The sequence below is a fragment of the Aegilops tauschii genome, chromosome 5 (assembly GCF_002575655.3).
Source record: "Aegilops tauschii subsp. strangulata cultivar AL8/78 chromosome 5, Aet v6.0, whole genome shotgun sequence".
Classification (NCBI taxonomy): Eukaryota; Viridiplantae; Streptophyta; class Magnoliopsida; order Poales; family Poaceae; genus Aegilops; species Aegilops tauschii.
The window spans coordinates 401,876,776-401,903,933 of record NC_053039.3 but is presented as its reverse complement, the minus strand read 5'-3'; the positions used below and the strand labels follow the sequence as shown (position 1 = coordinate 401,903,933).

Sequence of the window (27,158 nt, the reverse complement as noted above, 5' to 3'; positions counted from 1 at the left end):
TAAGAAGGAGAGAACAGGGAGCAAGGCGCCACCGTGGTACTGGCGAGATCGAGAACGGACTCTGAAGAAAACGACAGCAGTTTACTGAAACTGTTTATCTGAACTCTGAACATTGACAGCAACAGTGTCCATCAGGTGTTCGACGAAATGATTTGGCATGAAGAAATTTTTTTCTGGAGCTGGGACTTGGTGAGGTGACCTCTCAATGCACCCAGAGGCTGCCTGAATTTTCTCAGATTTTTAGGAGGAGAATTCAAATGAATTTCATCAAATTTGGCAAATATGGTCCAAACATGCAGCAAGCACAATTTGAAATATTTGAACTGGAGACCAGTGGATCTTCATGGATCTTGGTTGAGGGCTCTAAGGACTAGCCAGGGAAACTTGTTTGGAGGCCAAACTCAAAGTAGAAATGGTAGTTCCTTTGAAAACCTCCAAGGGTCAAAATAGAAGGCAGAAATTATTTTTGAGAAGAAATAAATGGAAGGAAGAACATGGGGAGGCTCAACTTGCTGGATTTGAAGTATAACTTGGCACAAAGATGGGGAAAGGGTTATGGGGGGGATTTCCACTCATGTCATGGCAAGAAGAGATTTAGAAAAGGGGGAGAAGATCACTCCAAATGCCATAGGGCTATTTTAAAAGATTTTTCAAAAGAAATCTCCCAAGTGAAAAGCATTTGGTTTTGAGTCCACATAAGAAGGAAAAACCCCCAAGACCAAAATCAAGTCTTGGGTGAATCCAAACAAAACATTTGTCATAAAACAAAATATTTTGAGAGTGAGAGTACTTCAGAAAATTTTAAATAACATCCCTCAAATCAAATAAAAGTTTGAAAAAGCCAGATAAAATTTTGGGTGTCACAACACCTACCCCCTTAGGAAAAATCTCGTCCCCGAGATTTCTGCGGATCCTCAAATAGATATGGATACTCTGCCTGGAGAAAATCTTCCCTTTCCCATGTAGCTTCATCCTCGGTGTGGTTGCTCCACTGAACCTTGAAAAATTTAGTTGTTTTCTGACGGGTCCTCCGTTCAGACTCTTCCAATATCTTTACTGGCCGTTCTCTGTAGGTGAGATCTGGTTGCACATCAATGCTCTCATGAGATACATGCTTTTCCGGGTTACTCACACATTTCCTCAATTGTGAAACGTGGAACACGTCGTGGACGTCTGACAACTCTTTGGGTAGGTCTAGCTGGTAGGCTACTGTGCCTCTTCGTGCAATCACACAGAATGGTCCAATAAATCTTGGGGCTAGCTTCCCCTTAATTTTGAACCGTTGTAGGCCCCTCATAGGAGATACTCGTAGGTATACGTAATCACCGGGTTCAAAGTTGACCTCACGATGTTTTTGATCGTAGTAGCTCTTTTGTCGGCTTTGAGCTGTCTTGAGTCTGTCCCTGATCTGTTTAACTTTCTCCTCGGCTTCCTTGAGCATGTCTGGGCCGAAGATACGACTGTCACCTGTCTCTGACCAATTTAGTGGGGTACGACACCTCCGTCCGTACAATGCTTCAAAAGGTGCCATTTGTAAGCTGGCCTGGTAACTGTTGTTGTAAGCAAACTCGGCATACGGCAAACTTTCTTCCCAACTGGATCCATAGGTGAGCACACAGGCTCTCAGCATGTCCTCTAGGATTTGGTTCACGCGTTCCGTTTGTCCATCCGTCTGAGGGTGGTACGCTGTACTGAATGCTAGTTGAGTGCCCAGAGTTTGTTGTAAGTGATCCCAGAATTTAGAGACAAATTGAGTGCCTCGGTCGGATATTATAGTTTTTGGGACTCCATGTAGACAAACTATACGGGAGAGATAAAGTTTGGCTAGCCTTTGAGTGGAGTAGGTCGTCTTCACGGGAATGAAATGTGCTACCTTGGTTAGCCTATCTGTGATGACCCATATGGCGTCATTTCCACGTTGCGATCGAGGTAGTCCGACAATGAAGTCCATTCCAATTTCATCCCATTTCCACTCAGGTACCCGGTTTGGCTGTAGCAGCCCTGCTGGCTTTTGATGCTCAGCTTTTATGCGCTGACATGAATCGCAACAAGCGATGAATGCGGCTATATCCCTTTTCATACCGTGCCACCAAAATCTCTCCTGAATGTCTTTGTATATTTTGGTTCCTCCAGGGTGGATCGAGTATGGGGCGGTGTGGCTTTCGGTTAGGATTTGTTGCTTAAGTTCCTCAATGTTTGGTACGCAAAGTCTGTCCCCGTACCATAATATTCCTTCATTGTCTGTGACGAACTCTGAAGCCTTGCCTAGGCTCATTTTTCTCTTTATACCTTCGATGCTGGGATGTCCCTGCTGAGCCTTCTTAATTTGTTCCATTAGGGTGGGATGTATCTCCAGATTTGATACGGTGCCCTCAGAGACCAACACCATGTTGAGTCTAGCGAACTCCTGCTGAAACTCAGGTCTCAAGTTCTGTGGACTGTCGTTGCCCAGGCTGGGGTTCCGACTAAGAGCATCTGCCACTACATTGGCCTTCCCTGGATGATAGTGAATACCGACATCATAGTCCTTGACCAATTCCAACCAGCGTCGCTGCCGTAAATTTAGCTCTGGTTGTGTGAAAATATATTTGAGGCTCTTATGGTCCGTATATATTTCGCAACGGTTTCCCAACAGAAAGTGCCTCCATTCTTTGAGTGCATGGATGACGGCTGCTAGCTCCAAGTCATGAGTAGGATAATTTTCCTCATGCTTCCGTAGTTGCCTGGAAGCATACGCGACAACTTTGCCGTCCTGCATCAATACGCATCCGAGGCCCTTCCGGGATGCGTCACAATACACTTCAAAACTCTTGTGTATGTCTGGCACGGTCAAAACTGGTGCTGTTGTTAGTTTCTTCTTGGGTTCTTGGAAGCTTTTCTCGCACGCTTCCGTCCATACAAACTTCTTGTCTTTCTTGAGCAACTGGGTCATTGGTTTTGCCACAGTGGAGAATCCTTCAATAAATCTTCTGTAATATCCGGCCATTCCTAGGAAACTCCGTACATCGGTCACGTTGGCTGGTGGTTTCCAGTCAAGTATGGCCTTGACCTTTTCTGGGTCTACGGCCACGCCTTGTTGGGTTAATATATGGCCTAGAAAACCAACTTGTCTCAGCCAAAATTCACACTTGCTAAATTTGGCGTACAATTGATGTTTCCTTAATTCTCCCAAAACAATTCTGAGATGTTCGGCATGTTCTTCTGGTGTCCTTGAGTATACCAGAATATCGTCAATGAACACCACTACAAATTTGTCCATGAATTTCATAAACACTTTGTTCATGAGGTGGACAAAATATGCGGGGGCGTTCGTCAGTCCAAAAGGCATCACTGTGAACTCATATAATCCGTATCTGGAGGTGAATGCTGTGTTAGGGATATCTTCTGTCCGTACTTTTAATTGATGATATCCCAATCTTAAATCAATTTTTGAGAACACCTTGGCTTGTGCGAGCTGGTCAAACAAATCATTTATCCGTGGCATCGGATATTTGTTTTTGACGGTGACCATATTGAGAGCTCGATAGTCTATACACAGTCTCAGTGTCCCATCCTTTTTTCCTTGGCGAATAATACTGGCGAACCCCATGGTGAGGAGCTGGCTCGAATAAATCCTTTGTCTAGTAATTCCTTTATTTGCTTCTTCAATTCTACCAACTCTGAGGGTGCCATTCTATAAGGTTTCTTATAGATGGGAGTGGTGCCAGGTGCTAGTTCAATGCTGAACTCTATCTCTCAGTCTGGTGGCATGCCTGGTAGTTCTTCAGGGAATACGTCGGGAAATTCGCACACCACTGGAACTTTTCTCAATTCTGAAATGTCCACTTTGTTCAGCTTTGGTTGCCGTGACCGTGGTCTCTCTTGAGCTGTAACCTTTATTGTCTTGCCGTGATGATGAGTGAGAATCACAGTCCGATTGAAACAATCAATAAATCCCTTGTTGGTGGTCAACCAGTCCATTCCTAGGATAACATCCAGTCCTTTATTTTCCAACACGATGAGGTTAGCCTGGAACTTTAGTCCTTCGAACTCAATGATCACTCCTTGGCAGTAACTCTGAGCGATCTGCTTATTTCCGGGGGACTTGATGATCATAGATTTTTCCAAGGGAAGTATCGAAAAACCATGTTGCAAAACGAAACTCTTCGAAAGGAACGAGTGAGAAGCTCCAGAATCAAACAAAACCGTGGCAGGTACTGTGTTGACAGGGAACGTACCGAGTACGATGTCTGGGGCATTCTGGGCTTCTTCCCTGGTCACATGGTTCAGGTGACCCTTCCTGTGATTGTTCCTGGGATTGAAATTGTTGCGCTTGGGGGCTGGATTGTTCCCACCATTGTTCGGCTTGGGGGCCGAGTTCCTTGGTTTTGGGCACTGTTTGGCATAGTGCCCTTCTTCACCACAAGCATAGCAAGTGACCCCTGGACGGTACATAAAGTCCTTGTCCCTTGAATGAAACTGTCTGGTTGGCCTTATAGCAGTCGTCGTGGATTTTCTCGCTTCATTCCTCGGAACCTCAGTCTTGCTTCGATTGTTGCGAGCAAGAGTCGTCTTGTCCCTTTTTCGCTTACGGATATCCTCCAGACTGCAGCGCTCATTCTCCAAGGTAATGGCCTTGTCAACCAGAGTTTTGAAATCTGGGAAAGTGTGTACGACCAGTTGGCATCTTAATGCTGGCGCCAGGCCGTCCAGAAATTTTTCCATCCTTTTGTTCTCAGTCATATGCTCATCGTAGGCATAACGAGATAGCTGGGTAAACTGACCGTTGTATTCCGTCACGGACATGCCTCTTTGCTTGAGGTCATCAAATTCTCTTTTCTTGATTTTTATGATGCTCCTGGGGATGTGTGCCCCACGAAAGCCTTCCTTAAACTCTTCCCAGGTGATGTTGTGTTCACTGGGATGCATGTGTAGGAAGTTTTCCCACCATGCTGCAGCTGCTCCAGTAAGGTAGTGGGGGTGCATAAAGCACCTTCTCATGATCTGAACACTGAGCAATAATCAGCTTTCTTTCGATGTCTCGAAGCCAATCATCGGCTTCAAGCGGCCTATCAGTGTGAGCAAACGTTGGAGGGCGAGTCTTCTGTAATTCAGACAACTTGGAGTGGGGTTGATATGGCTCACGGTGGTTTCCCGTATTGATGACGTGATTCATCATTTCTTGGTGTTGCTGTTGGCTTTGTTCGAAGAGGCGGCATACTTGAGATAAGGCTGCCTCGCTGTCCTGTTGACTAGACTATCCCTGAGTGAAGTTGTTGCTGGTCTGTGTTCCATAAACTTCTTCGGTTGGATTTGGCATGGAACGAGTCCACGGACGAGACATTTTCCACTCTGGGGTATTGTTTTGCAAAAATTATGAGAAGAACTGTGTGGCACAAGGAAAATCTTGCAAAGACAAATATTTTAAAAGACCTCAAGATTTTCCAAGAAAATATTTGACTGCGCACGGAGAAGGACTGCTTAGCACATATCTTACACGCGATACGCAAACATACGATACATCACTCAGGATGTGCATACACATTCCTGACATGTTATTTAGACTAGCACACTCCTCCGGAATGCAGCGCACACAACTACTACAAACTTAAGTACATAAAACATAACATACATGCAGGCACAACGCGCGGCTACTAAGCGCACTCAGTCGGAGATGGTGAAGATGTCCTTCCCCTTGCCGAGGGTAAGACCCAGCGGTGCAGGAGACTCAACCTCCACCTCCTCCCTAGTAGGCTCCAGGCGCGTAGCACTGCGCTGAGGTGATGGCGCGGGTGCGACAGGCGGCAGTGCGGGTGCAGCAGGCGGTGCAGCTCTGACTGGAGTAGGAGCGATGACTCGGTCGAACTCCTCAGTGGTAGGCAGACGGCGAGCAGTGGCTAAAATGGCCGGTGAATAAGATGCCGAGGACGAGACGAATGTCAGTGGCGGTGCCATGTGGAGAAGCTCCTTCCTGCTGGCAGGACCGCCCCGAACTAAGTCCATGCGGGCAGCCACAAGATCGTCCACGAGGTTGTCGAAAGATTCCTCCAGAGCTTTGAGGTATTTGACAAGCATCTCGATAGCTTCATCCCGCTCTCCCCTATGGCAGGCGAATGCATAGTGACAAGTATATGGCACATGGCATGGGAGGTAGCGGTAGCGACGAGTCTTCATCATAGGAAGGATGTCCCGAGGGCGAGCTATCGCCTCACGGGCAGCCATCTGCATGGCATGCCTCTCCGTAGGCATGGCCCTTCCCACAAAACGGAAGTGGCGAGACGCAGAACGTCCTCCCTTGAATTGCACCACGGCCTGGTGCATAGACACGTCGTCGCTGAGCTTGTGCTGATAAAGCGTGAACTCCGGACGAGTCGCTGGCCCGATCGCGAGCTTGGTGATGGAGACGAGGAGTTTGAAAAACCCCTCGGGCACATTAGTGAACACCCGAGTCTCGCAGTCGTTGCCAGCCATCTACAAAAGTAGGCAAAAATTCTGAGTAGTCAAATCATAAATTTATGATGACCAACAGAAAATAGCTACATTTGCAAAATGCTGAAAAAGCACCAAAGACGCTAATAACCGATTAGCGATCGCACCTAGTGGCTTCCTACAGTCAGCCTGGCTCTGATACCAAGCTTGTCACGACCGGTTTTCCAATAAAAATATTTATTGAGAAAACGATCCCTTTTACGGACAAGCAGAGAAGAATCCTTCTCACTGGTAGACAAATCTTGATCACAGAAGAGAAAACCAGGAGTACTAAATATAATACAAGGTTGAGCGGAGACTGCTCAACAATTTATTACAAGCACGCCGATAAAACAAAACGGCGGATAGGGTGGCATAACTACTAGCTCACAAATAAAAGCGGTGGTGGATATGTCACAGCGAAGTGGGTGACATGACTCCTGAAACTAACAGCTCTTCGAGCGTCTGGGTGAGGCTCGAGGATTCTTATTGTGGGTGGCGGAAGCGTAGATAATACAAGTGACCAATATCCAGGATCGCACGGGACTGACTAGGATTCCTCTAGGCGTCGGACTCACTATCAAACTCTTCATCCATGAGATCGCCTTCGTCAACATCTGTCCAAATCAACAAGCCAGGTGAGTACTATGAAAGTACTCGCAAGACAGTTCGGACATAAGATATAACAAATGTAAACATGATGCATATGAACAGATTAGCAAGGCGCACTCAGATAATAAAATAGCAATGCATGGAAATATAAAAGGGAAGTCGGGCGGTAGTCCTCCCGAAATCCCAAAGTAATACTGAAGGCCAATCGAGTGTCTGAAAGACTCCTCGGAAGGGTAAAAATGAAATAACAATGCCGCAGTCGGGCGTCAAGGCGACACCTCATAAAGGGCTTATAATAGAATGTAAAAGACAGTGCGTGCCACAGTCGGACGTCTGAGCGACATCACATAAAGGGCTTATCTCAAAAGTAAATAACAAGAGTGCCACAGTCGGACGTCTGAGCGACATCACATAAAGGGCTTATATCAAAAGTAAATAACAAGAGTGCCACAGTCGGACGTCTGAGCGACATCACATAAAGGGCTTATATCAAAAGTAAATAACAAGAGTGCCACAGTCGGACGTCGGAGCAACATCACATAAAGGGCTTATATCAAAAGTAAATACCGAGAGTGCCACAGTCGGACGTCTGAGCGACATCACCTAAAGGGCTTATATTTCATAACTTAATATCTCAGTAGCTCATGAATTTAAATCATTTCAAGGGAAATAATCAGGTATGTGATAATCAACAGGGTTAGTCCATCCACAGGAATAATGTCCAACCAGGTTTACCACTCAAGCTTGTTCATCGGGGATTTACCACGAGGACTGACATAGATATGGGTACACTGGCCATGGTCCTTGACCATGGACACGATGACTCGGAAGGATTTGACTCTGCAGAGTTTGTACTATTTAACCACAGCCAACGGATTTCAGTAGTCACAAGGGATTAGTTCCGTTTACGGTGTTTTAGGAGAAACACATCTAACCAGTACACACCCATTCAACATTCCGATGCCAGGAATCACCCTCGGCAACGTTCAAGAAAAACCTTGAGACGGGGAGGCTACAACCTCGCGTAGCATGGGATCAAATTTATACCGCGCGCTCTAAGGGGTGCCCCCCTCTCGGTCCCAACCGGAAACACCCATGCCCCCTGACCGGATGACTGGCTTTAATCCAGGGCCATGGAACCCTCATCCCGGCCCCTCTATTTGGTGTGTACAAGGAAAGAGGTTAACAACTTACTAAATCTTATTCTTTGCAGAAAACATGTGGCAGCACGAAAAGGAAGTGACGGTAACGTGGCTCAGTCCACGTTAGCGTCGGAGTTTATCGGATGACGAAGACTGGCATGCTACAACAATACCATCTTACTACCTTTCATGTCACCAGATGATCAGGTCATCTCTCATCAAAGATCACGGTATCTTCGGAACACACAATAGTTGCCTTGCATGCAACGAGATACTCACCGATGCTCATATGCCATGCACAACCATTCAAGCAAACATGCAAAACACCTATCATATCAAAGGTTCAAACATGCTTGCCTGGTTCGGAGAAGTCGGAGTCTAGCTCGGCGAAGTTCGCGGCTCCGTCACCTCCTCCGGAACCTACGGTATAGCGAAACCGTACACTAACGTGAAAATCATCGCGTGCATAAAAATTGTTCCAAAAATATTCCAAATAAATACTATAAAAAACTAGACAAAAATATAAGCCTGACAGAAAAAGAATCAATCAAAAAGCATCTTTTATTAGAAAGATATAAGGGTTTTAGTCCAGGGACTAATCTGTGATGAAACAGAAAAGAACCAGGGACTTAACTGAGAAAACAGAAAACGATCCGGAAAGAAATGCGCCATCCCAAAGAGAAGACGCATTCTGCCTGAAGGCGCCATCAGAAAATAGTTTGAGAGGGAAACAGAAGAGAGGCTGACGGGGGGGTCCACACGTCAGGTTTAAAAACTCCAGCGGAGCTCACCGGCGCCCGAAGGCTGCGGTGGTCGCCGGTGTTGAACCGCGGCGAGATAGAGAGATCGGAGGGTACCAAGAGGTTCAGTGTGTTCTTCCGCGTCGGTGGGTGGTGGACTTGGCCGACGGAGAGCACCACATCGACGGCGACACTTTCTCCGGCGGACGGTGGTTCGGGCGATGGTGGAGTACTCCAGTGGGTGCTGCAAACTCCAAATTGAAGCGCGGGTCAGCAGAGTGGATGCACTAGAAAGCTACTGGCAAGAGCTGAGGGGTAGGGGTGCACGCACGGGAGCGAATCGAGCTGGGTCCCGTGGCGGGTCGAGGCGGCCGGAGTTGGGGAAGAAGGCTCTCTCGGGGCTCTTCCAGTGGCTTGGCGTGGTATTGGTGGAGTGCAGAGGTGGTGTGGGTTCGAGTTCGAGCTCAGGGCCTCCTTTTATAGGCGATCCGAAGGGGTGGCCGTGAACGGGATATCTCCGGCGAGCGATTACGGCGAGGCAGTGGTTGGGCAGTGGGTTTAAGCGGCTAGGCACCATCAGGGAGGATCACTGGTGCCGTTCCCCCGCTAAACCTCGGTCGGGCAAGGCGTAATGCGCCGATCCTTGACGGGGCGGCCGTACGGGCACGGCGGCGGCAGGGAGCGCGCTCCGCGCCTACCAGTTCACGACGAAGGATGGCAGCGTGCACGGGTGAGTGGATGGCCACACGGCGACCTCCGGTGGCTTGGGCGGCGCTAGACGGCGCCATCCACGCTGCGCCTCTCTCTGGCAGCCGCAAAGCCGCTGCTGCCGTCGCTCACGGGTGGCGCAGCTCCTCCTACTTGTCGCCGACGCCCGCAAGCCTCCAGGAGATCGTGCGGTGCAGGGATAAGAAGGAGAGAACAGGGAGCAAGGCGCCACCGCGGTACTGGCGAGATCGAGAACGGTCTCTGAAGAAAACGACAGCAGTTTACTGAAACTGTTTATCTGAACTCTGAACATTGACAGCAACAGTGTCCATCAGGTGTTCGACGAAATGATTTGGCATGAAGAAATTTTTTTCTGGAGCTGGGACTTGGTGAGGTGACCTCTCAATGCACCCAGAGGCTGCCTGAATTTTCTCAGATTTTTAGGAGGAGAATTCAAATGAATTTCATCAAATTTGGCAAATATGGTCCAAACTTGCAGCAAGCACAATTTGAAATATTTGAACTGGAGACCAGTGGATCTTCATGGATCTTGGTTGAGGGCTCTAAGGACTAGCCAGGGAAACTTGTTTGGAGGCCAAACTCAAAGTAGAAATGGTAGTTCCTTTGAAAACCTCCAAGGGTCAAAATAGAAGGCAGAAATTATTTTTGAGAAGAAATAAATGGAAGGAAGAACATGGGGAGGCTCAACTTGCTGGATTTGAAGTATAACTTGGCACAAAGATGGGGAAAGGCTTATGGGGGGATTTCCACTCATGTCATGGCAAGAAGAGATTTAGAAAAGGGGGAGAAGATCACTCCAAATGCCATAGGGCTATTTTAAAAGATTTTTCAAAAGAAATCTCCCAAGTGAAAAGCATTTGGTTTTGAGTCCACATAAGAAGGAAAAACCCCCAAGACCAAAATCAAGTCTTGGGTGAATCCAAACAAAACATTTGTCATAAAAGAAAATATTTTGAGAGTGAGAGTACTTCAGAAAATTTTAAATAACATCCCTCAAATCAAATAAAAGTTTGAAAAAGCCAGATAAAATTTTGGGTGTCATAGAACTTTTCATCCACTCCAACCTCTTGTGAAGAAGGCTACATTTTTCTAGAATGTAATCAAATGCCCATGTTAATCATGTCACATCAAAGATGGCATGTTAGTGCATTTTACAAATCCTACAAACCAAATAGCTAGGCCTGTAGTAATGTTCAAAACTGCATGTAGGCACTAACACGTTTTCTTCTTTTGCAGATAAGATTAGGCCCAGTGGTGGATAATGTGATACAATATAACAATCACGTCGAATGCCTAGATCAGCATCTCTCAGAAATTACTTTGAACTCCTACCGAGGGACCTTACCGGAGATTATATTCGCCAGGTTCTTTGTTCTCAGAGCAAGGGTGCTGAAGGAAATGAGGTTTGCCCTACATTTATTTCGCAAAAATGAATGGTTTGTCGATCAGCGCCGGCGCCTGCGGCAGAATGGAGTAGGCTCCAAAAATGCTAAATTTCATTATTTGGAACTTCAGATGACAGATTAATCGGAAGTCATCGTGTCAACCCCATACATGACTTCTCAGTGGCTGACCCCTTTGCAAAAAATGTGAGGTTTCGAAGCCAGACTTAGAAGCGGTGATATTAGTTTGACCCTCTCTGATATCCATGTTCAGCGGATCAGCGCGAGCGTTTGCAGCCGATGAACTGAATTTCATTTCTAATATTAGTTTGAACCTTGTGATCTTCGAATTTGAGCCATATAACTCTGGAATTTGAACCTTGTAACATTTTGAGCTTTTGTGGTACAATCATTGAAATGGCATCGTATGAGACTCGTATATTGCTAGCACTATTTTGACCTTAATATGCAATGGTCTTAGATTTTATTAACCATTCTCGAATCAGTTTACCTTGTCGATCTCACAGCACACGATCTATATAGCTAAATCGACTGCGATCTTCGACATTATTGCACACAGTTGGTTTCTTCCACTGTGTGCACTGTTGAGTGCAGAATTAATTATCGCCCTCGAGTGTCCATCATCACCCTTCTGTGTAACTTTGACCTCATCACCCAAGGGTAAACTTCTGACTGAAGTCATTCCACACACTTCGTTTTTACAAAGCTTTTTGCCAATAAACGCCCATGATTTGTCCCTCTTCTAGCCGACGCATGGCCAAACTAGCCGGGCGGGAAGCTTGCGCGGTAAACAGCGCGGTAGCGCGGGCTCATCGACGATACATTTGGCGCCTCTTCGAGCCCACGCGTGCGGTGCGGTGTTGTCAAGCATGCACTGAAATCCTCAGCTATGAACGTCGTGACGATTATAGGCCGGCCAGCCCCCATTTATTACAGCGGTCATTTAACCTACCATTGTGTCTCTTCAACCTTTCGATCGCGCCCCACCATTGCAAGAAGCACACCCACCACAAGAAATTCTTAGAGGGTATCCTGCGAGGCTCCAATGGCCCCCGAGCGGTTGCCGACGACGAGCAGCAGTTCACCATGCGTGCCGTGGTGGACACCCACAGAAGGTTCATGGACCTCTCGGTAGTGTACACCAACGACCCGGTCTGGGTGGAGCACTCCATCCACATCATGGAGCTGTTGCTTGCCGAGGAGAAGTACAAGGTGGTCGGGTTCGACCTCGAGTACACCCGCGCTCATGTCGGGTCTCGTCCCAAGGTCGTCGTCGCCCAGATGTGCGTGCGCCACCACGTCCTCGTCTACCACTACTGCCTGGCCACAAGGCCTTGCGAGCGTTTTGCCAGGTTTGTCAACAGCCCCCACTACATGTTCGCTATGGTGAACATCACCAACGATGTAAAGGCGCTCGAGAATTCGGGCATCGCCTGCCAGAATCTTGTCGACATCCAGGACCAATACAAGATCAGGGGCAGCAAGGAGCATGAGAAGGACTCACTGGTTCACCTCGCCGAGGCCATCATCGACCCCTACCATAGAGACATGAAGGATTCGTGCAACAAGGACAAGCGTGCATGGCACTCGGCCTGGATGGAGAAACTCGACAAAGCTCATGTCGTGTACGCGGCCAAGGAGGCGTACATGAGCTACGACATGTACAGGCGGATCGTTGACATGAGTAAGTCCCTCCTTCCCCAAAACGGCCAGGGATCCAGCCGGAAGCAGAGCAATGGCAAGCATCATCGCAACAATAAGGAGATGATTAGATCCTTGTTTCTCCTTCTTTAGTATGCATGTAATTGCTTTCTTTGGTGTGTGGAAATGTTATGTGTGTAGTCACTTGTTTAATTGTATGCTTAATTTGGTTATGCAATGCTGTCTTTTTAAGTATATATGTTGATGCTCTGTATAGACAGAGCGTAGATGTTGTGCGGACAAAGAAAATCACATCGCACACGGACTAAACAATGGAACCCATCGGTGATGTTTTCATTAATCACTCACAATTGTATACCAGCAATCGTTTGCTCACAACACACACGGCTTGTTAGCAGTAATCGTCTGTGTTGTTATCGGTCTTCGCACACGTTTCCGATTACGGACCTGTTTGCCTCGTATCACACACATCTTGTTCATTTGAACCGTTTTTGTTCTCATGTCTCAACGCAAACAGTTCATCCGAGTGAAACGCATGCCGTATATCGCACACACCTTTGATCTGGCTGACCGTTTCTTTTGTGTTGCCTAAGCACAAATAGCTCATCCGAGTGAACCGTATGTTGTACACATTGCACACACCTTCATTTGGCTACCCGTTTCTTTTGTTCCTCCTCATCGCAAACGATTAATTGAGCTGAACTGTATGCCCTGCATCACACACACAACTAAAATCTGAACCATGTTTGATGCATCCATCATCGCAAACGTTTTGCACCTTTTTTGACGGTTTTTTATACCACCGTTTGCGATTATGGCATCGCACACAGTTTCATCGAAGGGTATCTGATCGTAGTGTCGCGTTAGCAGCATCCTGCAGTAGTGTGCGAGGCAAAGAAGAGAACCAAATTTTTACAGAATCACGCAAAGAAAACGGAAATAATTTCATCTTCACCACATCATTGTCCACATCTTTTTTCTTTTGCATATCACATAATTCCACGAAGGTATTAAGATGGGATGCGACATCCTCATTAGGAGTACCAAAAAATTGATCTTTCATAACAAGATTCAGCAAAGCAGTATTAATATCACAAGACTCCGCACTAGTGGCGGGAGGAGCAATCGGAGTGCCGATAAAATCATTGTTGTTGGTATTTGAGAAATCACATAACTTGGTGTTCTCTTGAGTCATGATGGCCACGCAACAAGATTGCACTCAAAAATAGATCCGACAAGAAAACGACGAATGGAAAAGAGGGGCGAATAAAACGGCAAATTTTTGTGAAGTGGGGGAGAGGAAAACGAGAGGCAAAAGGCAAATAATGTAAATTGCGAGGAGATGAGATTTATGATTAGGAACCTGGTATATGTTGAAGATCCTCTCCGGCAACGGTGCCAGAAATTCCTTTTGATGTCGCTTGAAGCTACATCGGTATTTCCCCAAAGAGGAAGGGATGATGCAGCACAACAGCGGTAGGTATTTCCCTCATATATGAAACCAAGGTTATCGAACTAGTAGGAGAACCAAGCAACACAACGTAAACAGCCCCTGCACACAGATAACAAATCATCGCAACCCGACGTGTTAAAGGGGTTGTCAATCCCTTCCGGGGTACGGCGCCTCAAGATAGGCAAACGGACGTGAGGTAAATTGTAGTAGATTGATAGATCGAACACCAAATAAAATAAATAAGAATAAATTGCAGCAAGGTATTTTTGTATTTTTGGTTTAATAGATCTAAAAATAAATGCAAAAGAAAAGTAAATCGCAAAGGCAAATATATGAGAAAGAGACCCGGAGGCCGTAGGTTTCACTAGTGGCTTCTCTCGAGAAAAATAGCAAACGATGGGTGAACAAATTACTGTTGGGCAATTGATAGAACTTCAAATACTCATGACGATATCCAGGCAATGATCATTATATAGGCATCACGTCCAAGATTAGTAGACTGACTCCTGCCTACATCTACTACTATTACTCCTCACATCGACCGCTATCCAGCATGCGTCTAGTGTATTAAGTTCATGGAAAAATGGAGTAATGCAATAAGAACAATGACATGATGTAGACAAGATCTATCTATGTAGAGATAGACCCCATCATTTTATCCTTAGTAGCAATGATACATACGTGTCAGTTCCCCTTCTGTTACTGGGATCAAGCATCGTAAGATCGAACCCACTACAAAGCACCTCCTCCCATTGCAAGATAAATAGATCAAGTTGGCCAAACAAAATCCAAATATCAGAGAAGAAATACGAGGCTATAAGAGATCATGCATATAAGAGATCACATAAACTCAAATAATTTTCATGGATATAAAAAGATAGATCTGATCATAAACTCAAAGTTCATCGATCGCAAAAAATACACCACAAAAGAGTTACATCATATGGATCTCCAAGAGACCATTGTATTGAGAATTCAGAGAGAGAGAGAGAGAGAGAGAGATGAAGCCATCTAGCTACTAACTACGGACCCGAAGGTCTACAAAGAACTACTCACGCATCATTGGAGAGGCACCAATGGAGGTGGTGAACCCCATCCGAGATGATGTCTAGATTAGATCTGGTGGTTCTAAACTCTGCGGCGGCTGGATGAATATTTCGTCGACTCCCCTAGGGTTTTGGGAATATTGGGGTGGGGGCACCCGAGGTGGGCACAACCCACCAGGGCGTGACTGGGCCTCCTGGCACGCCCTGGTGGATTGTGCCCTCCTCGGGGCACCCCCCTAGGCGCGCCCAGGGCCCATTATGTTCCTTCTGGTCCCAAAAAAATCTCCGTGGAGATTCGTTGCGTTTGGACTCCGTCTGATATTGATTTCCTGTGATGTAAAAAACATGCAGAAAACAGCAACTGGCACTTGGCACTATGTCAATAGGTTAGTACCAAAAAATGATATAAAATGACTATAAAATGATTATAAAAAAAAATCCAAGATTGATAATATAACAACATGGAACAATCAAAAATTATAGATACGTTGGAGACCTATCGGCCACGCAAACGTAATCATTCGCGTACTTGCGGCTAGGGCGGAAGACGCCAGCGCGAGCACGGGTGACGATCGGACGAGCGCACGACGCGGGTGGATCAAGATGGGATGGTGGAGACGTCGCGGATAAAGGCGAGCCATCAGATGAGGATCCAAGGGATGCATGTGAGCTAGAGAAGCGCGCAGTGGTGGAGTTTGAAAACGACTCATCCGATGAGGATCGGACCGTGGAGGGGGAGGCACGCGCGCGGAGGTGGTTTGAGTGAGGCACGTCAGATGAAGATCCAGCGGTCATATTTGAATCAGCGGAGGGCGCGTGCAGGGAGCAGTTATCGAAGGCCCGCGGTGTGCAGGAGCGTGCATGCGTGGGCACGTCATCCGGGGCAATCGTGGGTGGCAGGAGCACGTACGGGTGCAGGGACGAGGCATGGAGGCAAGGTCGCTGGAGTGGAGGGAAGGCGTGGCGAGAGGTGAGCACGCGGTGGGAAACTGGGTCATAGCAACAATAGCCACGGTGATCGGGCGGGTACCCAAGGAAGACGCAGGTGATCGAGCGGTGATCGTGTTTGTGGAGAGAGGTGGAAGTTGTGTTGGGGTAGCATAAGCAACCGAACACGTGGAGGATGGAGTAGTCCGGCAGCACACAAAGGAGTAGTTCGTGGGGCGTGCACGGTGAGCTGGTGGCGCGCGACTTGTAGTTGAGAAGGAGGGTGGTAGTGGAGAGAGCTTCAGCCCAGAAGCGCGGGGGTAGGGAGGCATGAAAGAGCAGAGCGCGAACGCTCTCGTTCAGAGTGCGAGGACGTGCTCGGCCTTGCCATTTTGCTGGCTGGTGTAAGGGCATGTCAGCCGTAGGACAATGCCGTGTTTGGATAAGAGTGAGCAGATGGCAAGATTGCCGAACTCGCGCCCGTTGTCTGTCCGGAGAGCTAGGATGGGACGCTTGAACTGAGTCTGGACGTAGGCATAGAATGCAGAGAGCACGCAAATAACTTCAGATTTGTGGTGTAAAGGGGACGTCCAAACATAGTGAGTACAACTATTGATTACAACCAGATAGTATTCAAATCCTGATATGCTAACAATTGGAGAAGTCCAAACATCTAGATGAAGTAACTGAAAGGGAAAATAGCTTGTTGTTGGGGAAGTGGAGAACAGCAGGCGTATGCTTGCCGAGGCGACAGGCGGCGCAGGAATGCGGAGTGGACGGCGTGCAGGTGAACGGGAGGTGGTGAAGGGCACGGCGAAGCGTCTCCTCACCAGGATGCCCCAGACGGTTGTGCCACAGCTCCGTGGTCGCGGCGCCAGCAAAGTGGCTGGCACGGGGGACGGCGGGGTTGGGGCACACCGGGTACAGATCGCCCGTCGAGTCACACTGAAGGATCACCAGGCGGGTGCGGATATCCTTAAAAGAAAACCCAAAAGAGTCAAATTCCACAGAAATAGGGTTGTCACGGGTGAGGCGACAAACAGAGAGGAGATTGGTAATGATCGAAGGAGAAAGCATAACATTGTGAAGCTCTAAGGACGAGTTGTTGGCGATAAGCAAGCCGCACCCGGTGTGAGTGATCGGCAGGCGGTCCCCGTTGCCGACGATAATGTCACTAGGAGGAAAGGAAGGGCGAAGGGAATGGAGAGTACCAGGGTTGGAGGTCATGTGCGAGTACGCCCTGGAGTCCATGTACTAGTCCGAGGTGCTGGAAGGTGGTGGCGGCGAGGTGTGCGCGGCCTGGAGCGTCGTCTGTAGACCACCCATGTCCCATGGTTGGGACGGCGGGGGGCGCCGTGCTGGAGCTGGCGCCCAGCGAGCCATAGGTGAAACCGGGGAGGATGGAAGGATAGGCGCTGTACCCGTAGGGCGACGGCGGAAAGGGTACCGTGCTGGACCTGGCGCTGGGGCGAGCCATAGGTGAAGAACGCCTGCTGCTGTGGGACGCCAGGTTGTGGACCAAGGATGCCAGAGCCGGGCGCGCGCCATGGCATGGGCCAGGCTTGCACCATGTTGGTCTAGGAGTTGGTGTCGGGAGCCTGGCCTTGCAGGGCAGCCGGACGCGGAGGGGCGGTGTTGGAGACGAAGATGAAGACGATGCCCCCCTCCTCCCTCCCGTTGCCGCGGCCGCGGCGACGGTTGCGACCACGACCACACTCCGCATTCCCGTCAAAGGGAGCAGGTGGAGCTGCAGGGGCGGGCGGTGGGCACGCGACGATGAGTGCGTGGGCGAACTGCAGGCGAGTAGCCTGCTCCGCACAGTGCTCTTCCAGCAGGAGGAAGGAACGCACCTATAGAAGGGTGGGCAGTGGATTACGCGCGATGAGATGCGGGATTGCACCGTGATACTGACGCCCGAGGCCGCGCAGCATGTGGAACAGCTGCTGCGTGTCGCCGACCGGCTGCCCGAGGTCGCGAAGCTGGTCGGTGAAGGACTTCAGGCATGCGAAGTACTGCATCACCGTCAGGTAACCCTGGACCACGGCGTGGTACTCCGCGTCGATGTACACGGCGCGGGAGAGATGATTGGCGCGGAAGATCTCCTCTTTAGCGGCCCAGAGGACGTCGGCAGTGCCGTCTGGCTGCATGACAACATCGAGCAGTTCAGGCGAGATCGTGGCATAGATCCAGTGCACAACGCAGTGGTCGACCATGACCATTCGGGGTCGCAGCGATGTGAAACAGTCGGGGCGACGAGGTGGTCGCGGACACCGAGCATGCCGACGATGGTGAAGAAGAAGCGATGCCACTGCGTGTAGTTGCTGGCGTGCAGGTCCAGGGTGATGGGGACGTGGTGACGGATGTCAATCATCTGCAGCACAGACGAGGGAAACGCGCCAGGAGCGGGTGATGGCGCTGGGGTTGCCGGGGGCGCAAGAGGGGCGCTCACCAAGGTGGCATGGAGGACGCTGGCCGGTGCTGGTGCATCATCATCAGAGGAGTGGGGGGAGGCTAGAGGATTGGTGTCCATGGCAATGGAAGGAGGGTGGGTGGGCGCGAAAGGATTGGTTTCCTCTGCGTCTGATACCATATAGAAGTGTACTCTAGCTAGTGCAACCAAAAAACCGATCTAATGAAAGAGATTAGGTAATACATTTATACGTCAACACTATATATCATATGTATTTTTTATATGTATTTTTTAGTTCATATATTATTAACTTGAATATTCGTGTTGGATACAACCAAATCTTTTAAAATATATTGCAACCGATTCCGCATTGGTGTATTGTCTAGTAAATTACTCACATTGGTGTTAAAAATGCTCTTATATTATATTTGTAAAAAAACTCTTATATTATAAAACGGAGGGATTAAATGTATGGGTACGTTTAGTTTTCGTAGCCGAAAAGACTACGACAGATTGTTCATACTACCCCGACTCGTATTCAGAGTTCCGTGGCGTATCGGCACACCTTCATTTTCCTCTCCGTGCCCCCCAATCCCACCCAGTGCGGCGCCGGCCCTGAAGTATCTCCCTGCCCTAGCCACAGCTGCCGCCGCGCCGTCGTAGCTTAGCTCCACTGCCGACGAAGCCTCCGCCCCCCAAGCAGCACACCCCCCGCCTCTCCCGCGCGTCGCCGCCGCAGCCGCCGCTCCCGTCCCGCCTCGTCGCGTCCCTGCTGCCCCAACTCCGCCCGCGATTTCGAGCATTGGTTGGTTCCTGAGGTATGACCATCCCGTCCTCCAGCGGTTAGTTGTTAAACCCCACCGAACTCCAGAAATTTCCCCATCTGGATCCGCCCCCGGCGGCCGTGTGGCTGTCGGCTGGTCTCGTCCTTGGGCTTGATTGGATCCGTGTGTTTCAGGAGCGATGGGAAAGAAGGTGAAGGCCAAGCCGAAGAAGGCGCAGCAGCGGGAGCCGCTGGCCGACGCTGGATCCGGCGACGAGGCCTCGCAGGACGTCGAGGAAGCGGCTGCGTCGGCCGGCGATTGGGAGCAGTGCGGCCACTACAGCCGTGACGGTCGCCACTTGGACAAGGTCCTACGGGAGATCGTGTCTGCCAAGCATCTCGCGTCGTGTGAGCACTGCCGGGAGGAGGCCCCCCGGAAGAAAGGCGGCGGGGGTGGCAAGGAGAAAGGCGGTAAGCAGCAGAAGAAGAAAGGCGCTGCTGCCAAGACGCAGGCCAAGGCGGAGAAGAACGATGATTTATGGGTCTGCTTGGACTGCGGCCGGCACTTCTGCGGCGGTGCCGTGTCAGATACGAAGCCATACGGCCATGCCAGAAGGCATGCCAAGCAGGACCGGCACTGGTGGGCTGCACGGTATGATAAACCAACTGTCGCGTATTGCTTGTCATGCGAACATGAGGTGTCCATCGAGTTGCCTGTAGTAGAGACAGTTGTAGCAGCGCCAGCCGTCGAGAAGGTGGTTCTTGGTGCAGTGGATAGCAATGCATTGGTTTTGGCTAATAGCCATGGTAATGTGATTAAAGGGCTGCCAAATCTTGGAAATACATGTTTCTTCAATGCAGTGCTGCAGAGCCTCCTAGCGCTTGATAAGTTCCGCAGCAAGATGCTAGGACCAGATGTTCCAACAGGAGCCATTGCTATGTCACTGAAGAAGCTCTTTGTGGAAACAAGTGCTTCGAATGATGCAGGAGGTGCACTGAGCCCAAAGAGCCTTTTCTCAAGCATTTGCTCAAAATACCCTCAGTTCAAAGGCTACCAGATGCAGGACAGTCATGAATTGCTCCGCTGTTTTCTTGATGGTTTAGGCACGGAGGAAACTGAAGCGCGGAATGCAGCGGAGGATGCTTCCAGCGCTGCTGGGGTTCCTACAATTGTTGACTCCATCTTTGGGGGTCAGCTGTCTAGTACTGTGTCCAGCACAGAATGCACACACGGATCTGTTAAGCACGACCAATTCCTTGATCTCTCACTACCAGTTCCATCAAGGAAACCTCCAGCCAGGAGTGTTTCATCACCACCAGCAAAGAGGACCAAGCAGTCCATACGAGATAGGAACAAAAATCGCAGATATGGAAAGGTTGCTACCCGAGTGTCTCCTGCAATAGCGGAGAGCAGCAAAGAACAAGTACAAACAGTTGCTGAAGGCAATGATTCCCAGATTCCAGGTTCAGAATTGGGACAGGTTGTCAGTGAGAAAGAACATGAGCCCTCTGAGTGCAGTGAGTCATGTGCTTCTGTTCCCAACCAAGAACTGAAGGCCGCTTCAAATGTGGAGGCTGACATTTCCTGGTTAGATTATCTTGCTGATGCAGATGAAACAAAGTCTGAGATTCTTGATTCCGCATGTTCGACCGGAGCAGGACAGATCTGGAACAGCAACGATGCCGCCATACATGGTTCATTTCACAGTGGAGATGATGCCTTGCCCAAAGAGCAGGCCTTGATTTCTGAGCACTCAGGTGAGAACATTGTTGATGATGCAACTTGTTTACAGACTGTGATCTTGCTTCCTTACAAAGAATTTGACACCACTGCTGAAGAAATATATGAAACTGCAGAAAGCTCACAGAATCCAATAGTTTTTGGTCCTCATCCAGCTGATTATCTAGCAGCAGAAAATCACGCACAGCCGTTATATGGCGGAGATGGGGAGCAAGATGACTGTTTTGGTATCGGTGATATGTTTGGTGAGCCTGAAGTAACTTCTGATGCTAAGAAAGAAACTGGAACAACTGGAGATATTGATGTGATGGCTTGGAGTAGCAATAGTGCTGATGATGAAGTGGATGATAGTAATGCTCCCGTATCAGTCGAGGGCTGCTTGTCATTGTATACTGAGCCAGAGCTGCTATCGGAATCTTGGCATTGTGAGAATTGTTCCATCCCTGTTGCACAGCCAAACACCAATGAATTAAAAGAGGGTGAGGAGACGGCAGCTAGTGCCAATGACAGAAAGGACAGTGCGGAGATGATGGCAAGTGGTGATGAAAAACAAGATGATAAGGTCCCGAGCTGCAGCAAAAAGGAGGACATTGATCAGATTATGGCAACTGATGGTTGCTCTGTCAATGTAAATCCTGACATGTGCTGTAACGAAGGTGTGTGTGCAAATCCTCCTTCGGTTGATGCTGAAAACACCTCTGATGGTAATTCTCCAGACATTGACACTACTGAACAGCCAGACAGTAAAACATACCACCAGGAGTGTAGGAATTTGAACAGCTCAGCAGTGGAATTTACATCTTCCAGTAAGCAGCCGCATGACTTTGCGCAGCATAACGATGGTTATAATGTGGATGTAGCCGCTGAAGAAACAAGTGCGCCAGTGAGTTGTGGTGATAATGACCCTGCCTCTTGCAGTACTACTAGCGACAAAAAGGTTGAATCTGGTGGTGCCAATGCTGAAGAAGTTGTGACTAGTAGCCTTCCACCTGAGACGCAAAGCATCTTACCGAGCGCCAAAGATAATGAAGATGGCTTCACAAGGACTATCGGAAGGAGGAAGAGAATGAAGATGGTTGTCAAGGTACACAAAGGACAAGATAACCAAAATAAACAGAAAGAGGATGAAACAAAGGTTTTCAGAGCTGCAATGAGAAGAATTCTTATCAGCAAGGCACCACCTGTATTGACGATTACTTTGAACAGATTCAGCCACGACTCTCATGGTCGGTTCAGGAAACTGAAAGGGCATGTGCGCTTTAAGGAGACACTTGATATACGACCGTACATGGACCCAAGGTACTGATTTTTCTAACTCAGTTGAATTTGCCACACAAAAAAAATAATCAACCCAACGGTTTTCTGCTTGCCTGCAGCTGTAGTTCCTAGTAGCCACAAGGGGGACCACTGTCTCTCCATGGCTTGCTAAAGTAGCAATTGCATGTAGGATTTTGCTACAATGATATGACTAGATAAAATTTGACACTATTCCTATTCTCCACTTGTTTACTTTGGTGGATCTTTCTTTAATAATGATACAACAGAATGCTCTTATTTTAATCATAGAATGTTTCTTGTCAGCATAGAGAACTGAAATGGTAAATAATTAAATATTATATGATGACGATTCATGGGCTGTAAAACCCTAGAACATTCTCCGCAGATATTTTTCCTACAAATTGTTTACAATCTTATTCTCTGATTCAAGTCTGCCATGTCCATATCCTGAAAGAAAGCGGAATGCATGAAATCTTTTCATAATCAACGTGAATCTGGAGGTTACACGTATGATTTAGATTTGAAGGAATATACAGTAAGCTGTGTTGACTGCTCAACAGTTTGTGTCTACAGTAAGGGACTCAAAATGGGTTTTAGTATGTCATTTTTCAGCATATATACAACAAGTATTGTTCTAGTTGATCTAATTTGTTATTCTGTTTAGACACTTGTACAAGTTTAGGTGCCTAGATGTGTAGCTCTCAAGTTTAGTATGCTTAAATGTGTTATCCTCAAGTTTAGAACCCAAGTGACATGCTCGCATAAGTTTAGGGACCTATTGTGCACCATTCATATCTGTGATTTATGGGCAGAGAGTCATTTACAGACTTCAAATTGGCTTGTACTTTGGAAATTAACTGTTTTCCTTAATACGCAGATCGAAGGATAATGACATCACCACTTATCGGCTGGTAGCTGTCGTCGAGCACATGGGAAGCATGACAGGGGGGCATTATGTTGCATATGTAAGATCTGGCAAGATAGGGGGTCGGCAGCAGCAGAGCCGCTCCTCCAAGTCCTGGTTTTACGCGAGCGATTCACACGTCAGAGAAACCTCTCTGGAGGAGGTTCTCAACTGCGAGGCTTACATCCTTTTCTACGAGAGGGTGGCCGAGTAAGACGATATGTGTCTGGTGACCTACTCATGGATCAGTGAGTAGTTAGGGACAAGATGAATGTCGAGCAAGAGGTGACAAACAACATTTTTTGGGGATAATGCTATGACTCTCAGTTGGGGAGAGTTGTTTTTTGCAAGTGGACTTGGACAGCCAATCGGTTCATGCTGCTTACAGTGGGCCATTCTTTGGGTTTTCCTTTCCTGGAGAGCATAGGTGGAGGGGTGGAAATTGTCTGAAATCGGCCAACGGTTCGTTCAGATCTCTACAAGGTCATTGTTGAGCGTCCTCGGTTGTATTGGTTCAGAGTGAGTCAGTCAGTCATAGACAGCCTGGTACATGTTTTTGATATATGTGAGTGCGCCCCTAAATTTTGCGTGATGGGGGCGTATATATACAATATATTGTAACATGTAGCTCCATCTTGAGGTAGAAATGACATGTTATTTATTACCATGTATTACTAGATTGTACCATGCCACGAAAATCAAACCTGGAAGTTTCAAGAGATTAATTTGGTGATTCTTCACAAATCACAAGACATATGTCTACAATCCCTAAAAACTACAAATTTGAATTCGAAATATTCTTGGAAGAAACCAAAATGGGAAATCCAAATTTGGATTTGGAAATTTTAGGGATTGCAGAGACATGTCTTGTGTACAGTCACAAAAAAGCTTTTTTTTGAAACATTTAAATTAGATTTTTTTGAAACATGGTATTATGTAAGGGAAATGTTTGTATACGGCGGACCGGCCGAGCGTTCGGCCGGTCGCGCCGCGTGCGTCCGATTGTAGCAGATCGTACGATTACGAGACAGGTTACCTGGCATTGGGGCCATGCACCGCTCTGCGCGTCGCCCTCCCCTCCCCTCCCCTGCCTTATCTCCTTACCAGCCCTCGACCTTATTCATTCAGTTTTCTCGTCCCATTTCTCTCATCTCTAGAAATCAACCCCAAAATCGCAACGAGCACGAGCCCCAAATCCCGACGACTACTGTTGCCACAAATTCCAGCAACGCTGGTGACCTCCTCTAGCCCAACGACCTCCACGTCCCCATCCTCCGTCTCTTGTTCCAAGCCCCACGGTGGCCGCTCATCCATCAGCGCGACCATGCGGCAACCAGCGCTCGTCGCCATGGCCGACTGCAGCTGGTTGCGCTCCTGTTCATGGCCGCCGCCGCAGGATTTGCTACAAGCATGCTTTGTTTTTTGCAGGAACCAGCCCATGTATTTTGCTATCACCCACCATCCAAAATTTGCTACCACGTTAGTTTTTGCTGGAACCGGCGAACCATTTTGCTACAACCGTTTTGGTTTTTGTTACTACCGGTGTTTTGTGCATTTATGCTACATCCATCTTCATGACATCGCTGTTTTTCCAGTCGATTTTTTGCTACAACCATGTTATGATTTTGTTGGAACCGAAGATAATTTTTGCTGGAACCGACTCATATTTTTGCTACCACCCACCCCGCCCAAAATCTGCTCCCACCGTATTTTTGCTGGAACCGGCTAACGATTTTGCTACAACTATGTTGCTTTTTTGTTACTGCCGGTGTTTGTCGAATTTTTGCTACATCCCATCTCCATGAACATGCGGGACCCGCGACTGTGTATTTTGATGCAACCTTTTTGTCAGTTTTTGTTACCACAGGTATTGATGATTGCTACATTCATTCTCACAAGATGCTACATCCCTGTTTTCTTCGGTCAATTTTTTATTGCTACAATCATGTTTGATTTTGCTGGAACCGAAGTTAATTTTTGCTACTTCCATTCATGGCAGCGTTGCTCAACGGTGGCGATGGATTTTTTTTTGGGAACCGGGGCTGCCCCTCGAAAGCGAGAATGGAGTGGCGGTGAGCTTCGAGGCCGGCGTCAAGCTCATCCATGGCGGGGGAGGGGTGGGGTCAGCGGGGGCTCAGTCGTCGGGCGGAGGGTTCTTTCGCGTCTGGCGTGCGGCGGCGCGAGGTGGGAGATGCGGGGAGGACAAAGAAAAAAAGGAGCTCGATCAAACGGCTGATAAGACGCGCATCTGACGGCTAGGGGTCGACCGGGCCGAACGGTTCGGCCGGTGCGCCGGCGCCTAGCACTGCCCATTATGTAATGGCTGGTATCTTCCCTGTTGCCTGGGATCATGGGGCTCGCCAGCTTCAGCTTTACACAGCGCACAGCGGCATGTTCCTGGGTGACGTTTTGCCCGGCGAGAAGCTGAGGAGGACGCCAGTCCTGGAGCTGTGCAGAGCAGTCTAGAGGTGAACCGGAACGGCGCGCCGGTGCTGCCGTCTCTGACGACCCCTTCCTGAAGAAGGGGGTGGTTGGCGACTGGCGCATCCACATGACGCTCGCCGTGCCTGCTCCAGCCACCGTCTCGCGGCCGGAAGGTGATGTACCGAGCATCCTTCAGCTTTAGGGCCTGTTCGGCAACCCTCTAGCTCCCTCAGATCTTCAACTCCTCAGCTCAACTCCTCCGCCCAACTCCTCGTTGAAAAAACCCAGAGTTCAGAAACGTTTGGCAGCACAGCTTCTCGATCGGGAGCACTGGCGTGGGCTGGCAGCTGATTCGGTTTTGATGTGTCCCAGCTCGAGCGATAAGCTGCAGCGAACCGGTACGCTAGCTCACTTGGCGGTGGCACGCAGCCGTAATTCCAGTCAACTCTCGCTCCTTTGATTTTTCAGAGCAGTAGATGTCTAGCTCCTCAGCTCCTCGTAAAATACAGTACGCTCCGCTCCCAGCTTCTTTTTCTTAACTCCAGGAGTTAACCCGTTCGGCACAGCTCCAAAGCTGGAGTTAGTGGAGTTGGGAGCTGAAGAGAAGAGCAACCGAACAGGCTCTTAGCATCAACAATCAAAATATACTAATTTTACAGCTACATCTACGAGCAGCATCTGCATATATACTAATTTTACATCCGAGTTCATCAACACTACACTGCCAGTACGATCGATCCATTTACGAGAGCTTACTGTTGCCGCTTGTTCATCCATTTAGCAGGGACCTCTCCTTGCTCTGAACCAGCACACAAGTTATCTACTGTCGCCTCAAAGGAACTCCTTTTCCCTTTCTGCTGCTACATAAGAGCAATACATTGCTAGCTAACTGAAAGTCGATTCCGCAATTGTGAACAAAAGAACACACTTCTCCAAATGCCATGAGCAGCAAGTAATCAAGGTGGGGAACCGCAAGGCTTCGACGCAAGCAGCTCAGCTGAGAAGACTACTCAACATACAGAAACTGTTCTTCCAACCATACAGACAGAGATTCAAGTCGCATGGGAGTACCTGCTCCACTCACATTTTTTCGATAAAGGGTGAATTTTATTAACTTAAAATGGAGCATCAAGTGGATACAAACACAATAAGGACACACCCGGCCTCTGCATAACTAAGATGCACACAACCAACACCAACACACGCACACAAAACACATCAATAAATAGCAAAATCATATATGATGAAAGCTATGTGTAGGCGAGGGAAAAAAAAAGATTAAAGCTCCCGATCAGATCAGCAATTGGCAAACTATAACAATGATCATACCCGCACCAACTATCTCATGTCACCACACGGACTCCGTGGTCTTCAACAGCAACGCCTTCGCCGCCGTCACCGGATTCAACCAATCAAGGTCAGAATCTAGGTTTTCACCCTGAAGAATCAGTCTGAGCATATCCGAACAATGCCTTCA

At 48.3% G+C, this 27,158-nt stretch overlaps 1 protein-coding gene and 1 long non-coding RNA gene across 3 annotated transcripts; both read left to right on the top strand.

Annotated features, from left to right (window-relative positions):
* The first annotated feature begins 19,110 nt into the window (after nucleotides 1-19,110).
* LOC109765269 (ubiquitin carboxyl-terminal hydrolase 2) lies at nucleotides 19,111-23,928 on the top strand. 2 transcript variants are annotated; one of them, XM_020324058.4, is made up of 3 exons: nucleotides 19,111-19,389; nucleotides 19,530-22,374; nucleotides 23,231-23,928. In XM_020324058.4, exons 2-3 carry the CDS (start codon nucleotides 19,535-19,537, stop codon nucleotides 23,469-23,471), a joined length of 3,081 nt encoding a protein of 1,026 aa, XP_020179647.1. In that variant the 5' UTR covers nucleotides 19,111-19,389; nucleotides 19,530-19,534; the 3' UTR covers nucleotides 23,472-23,928. The 2 variants fall into 2 exon arrangements, with proteins under 2 accessions (XP_020179647.1, XP_040246528.1); XM_040390594.3 differs by having other exon boundaries at nucleotides 19,122-19,413.
* Nucleotides 23,929-24,352: 424 nt separating this feature from the next.
* On the top strand, nucleotides 24,353-26,148 carry LOC120965211 (uncharacterized). The gene is made up of 2 exons (XR_005757682.3): nucleotides 24,353-25,124; nucleotides 25,257-26,148. It is a non-coding gene; the product is annotated as an uncharacterized lncRNA (long non-coding RNA).
* The last annotated feature ends 1,010 nt before the right edge of the window (nucleotides 26,149-27,158 follow it).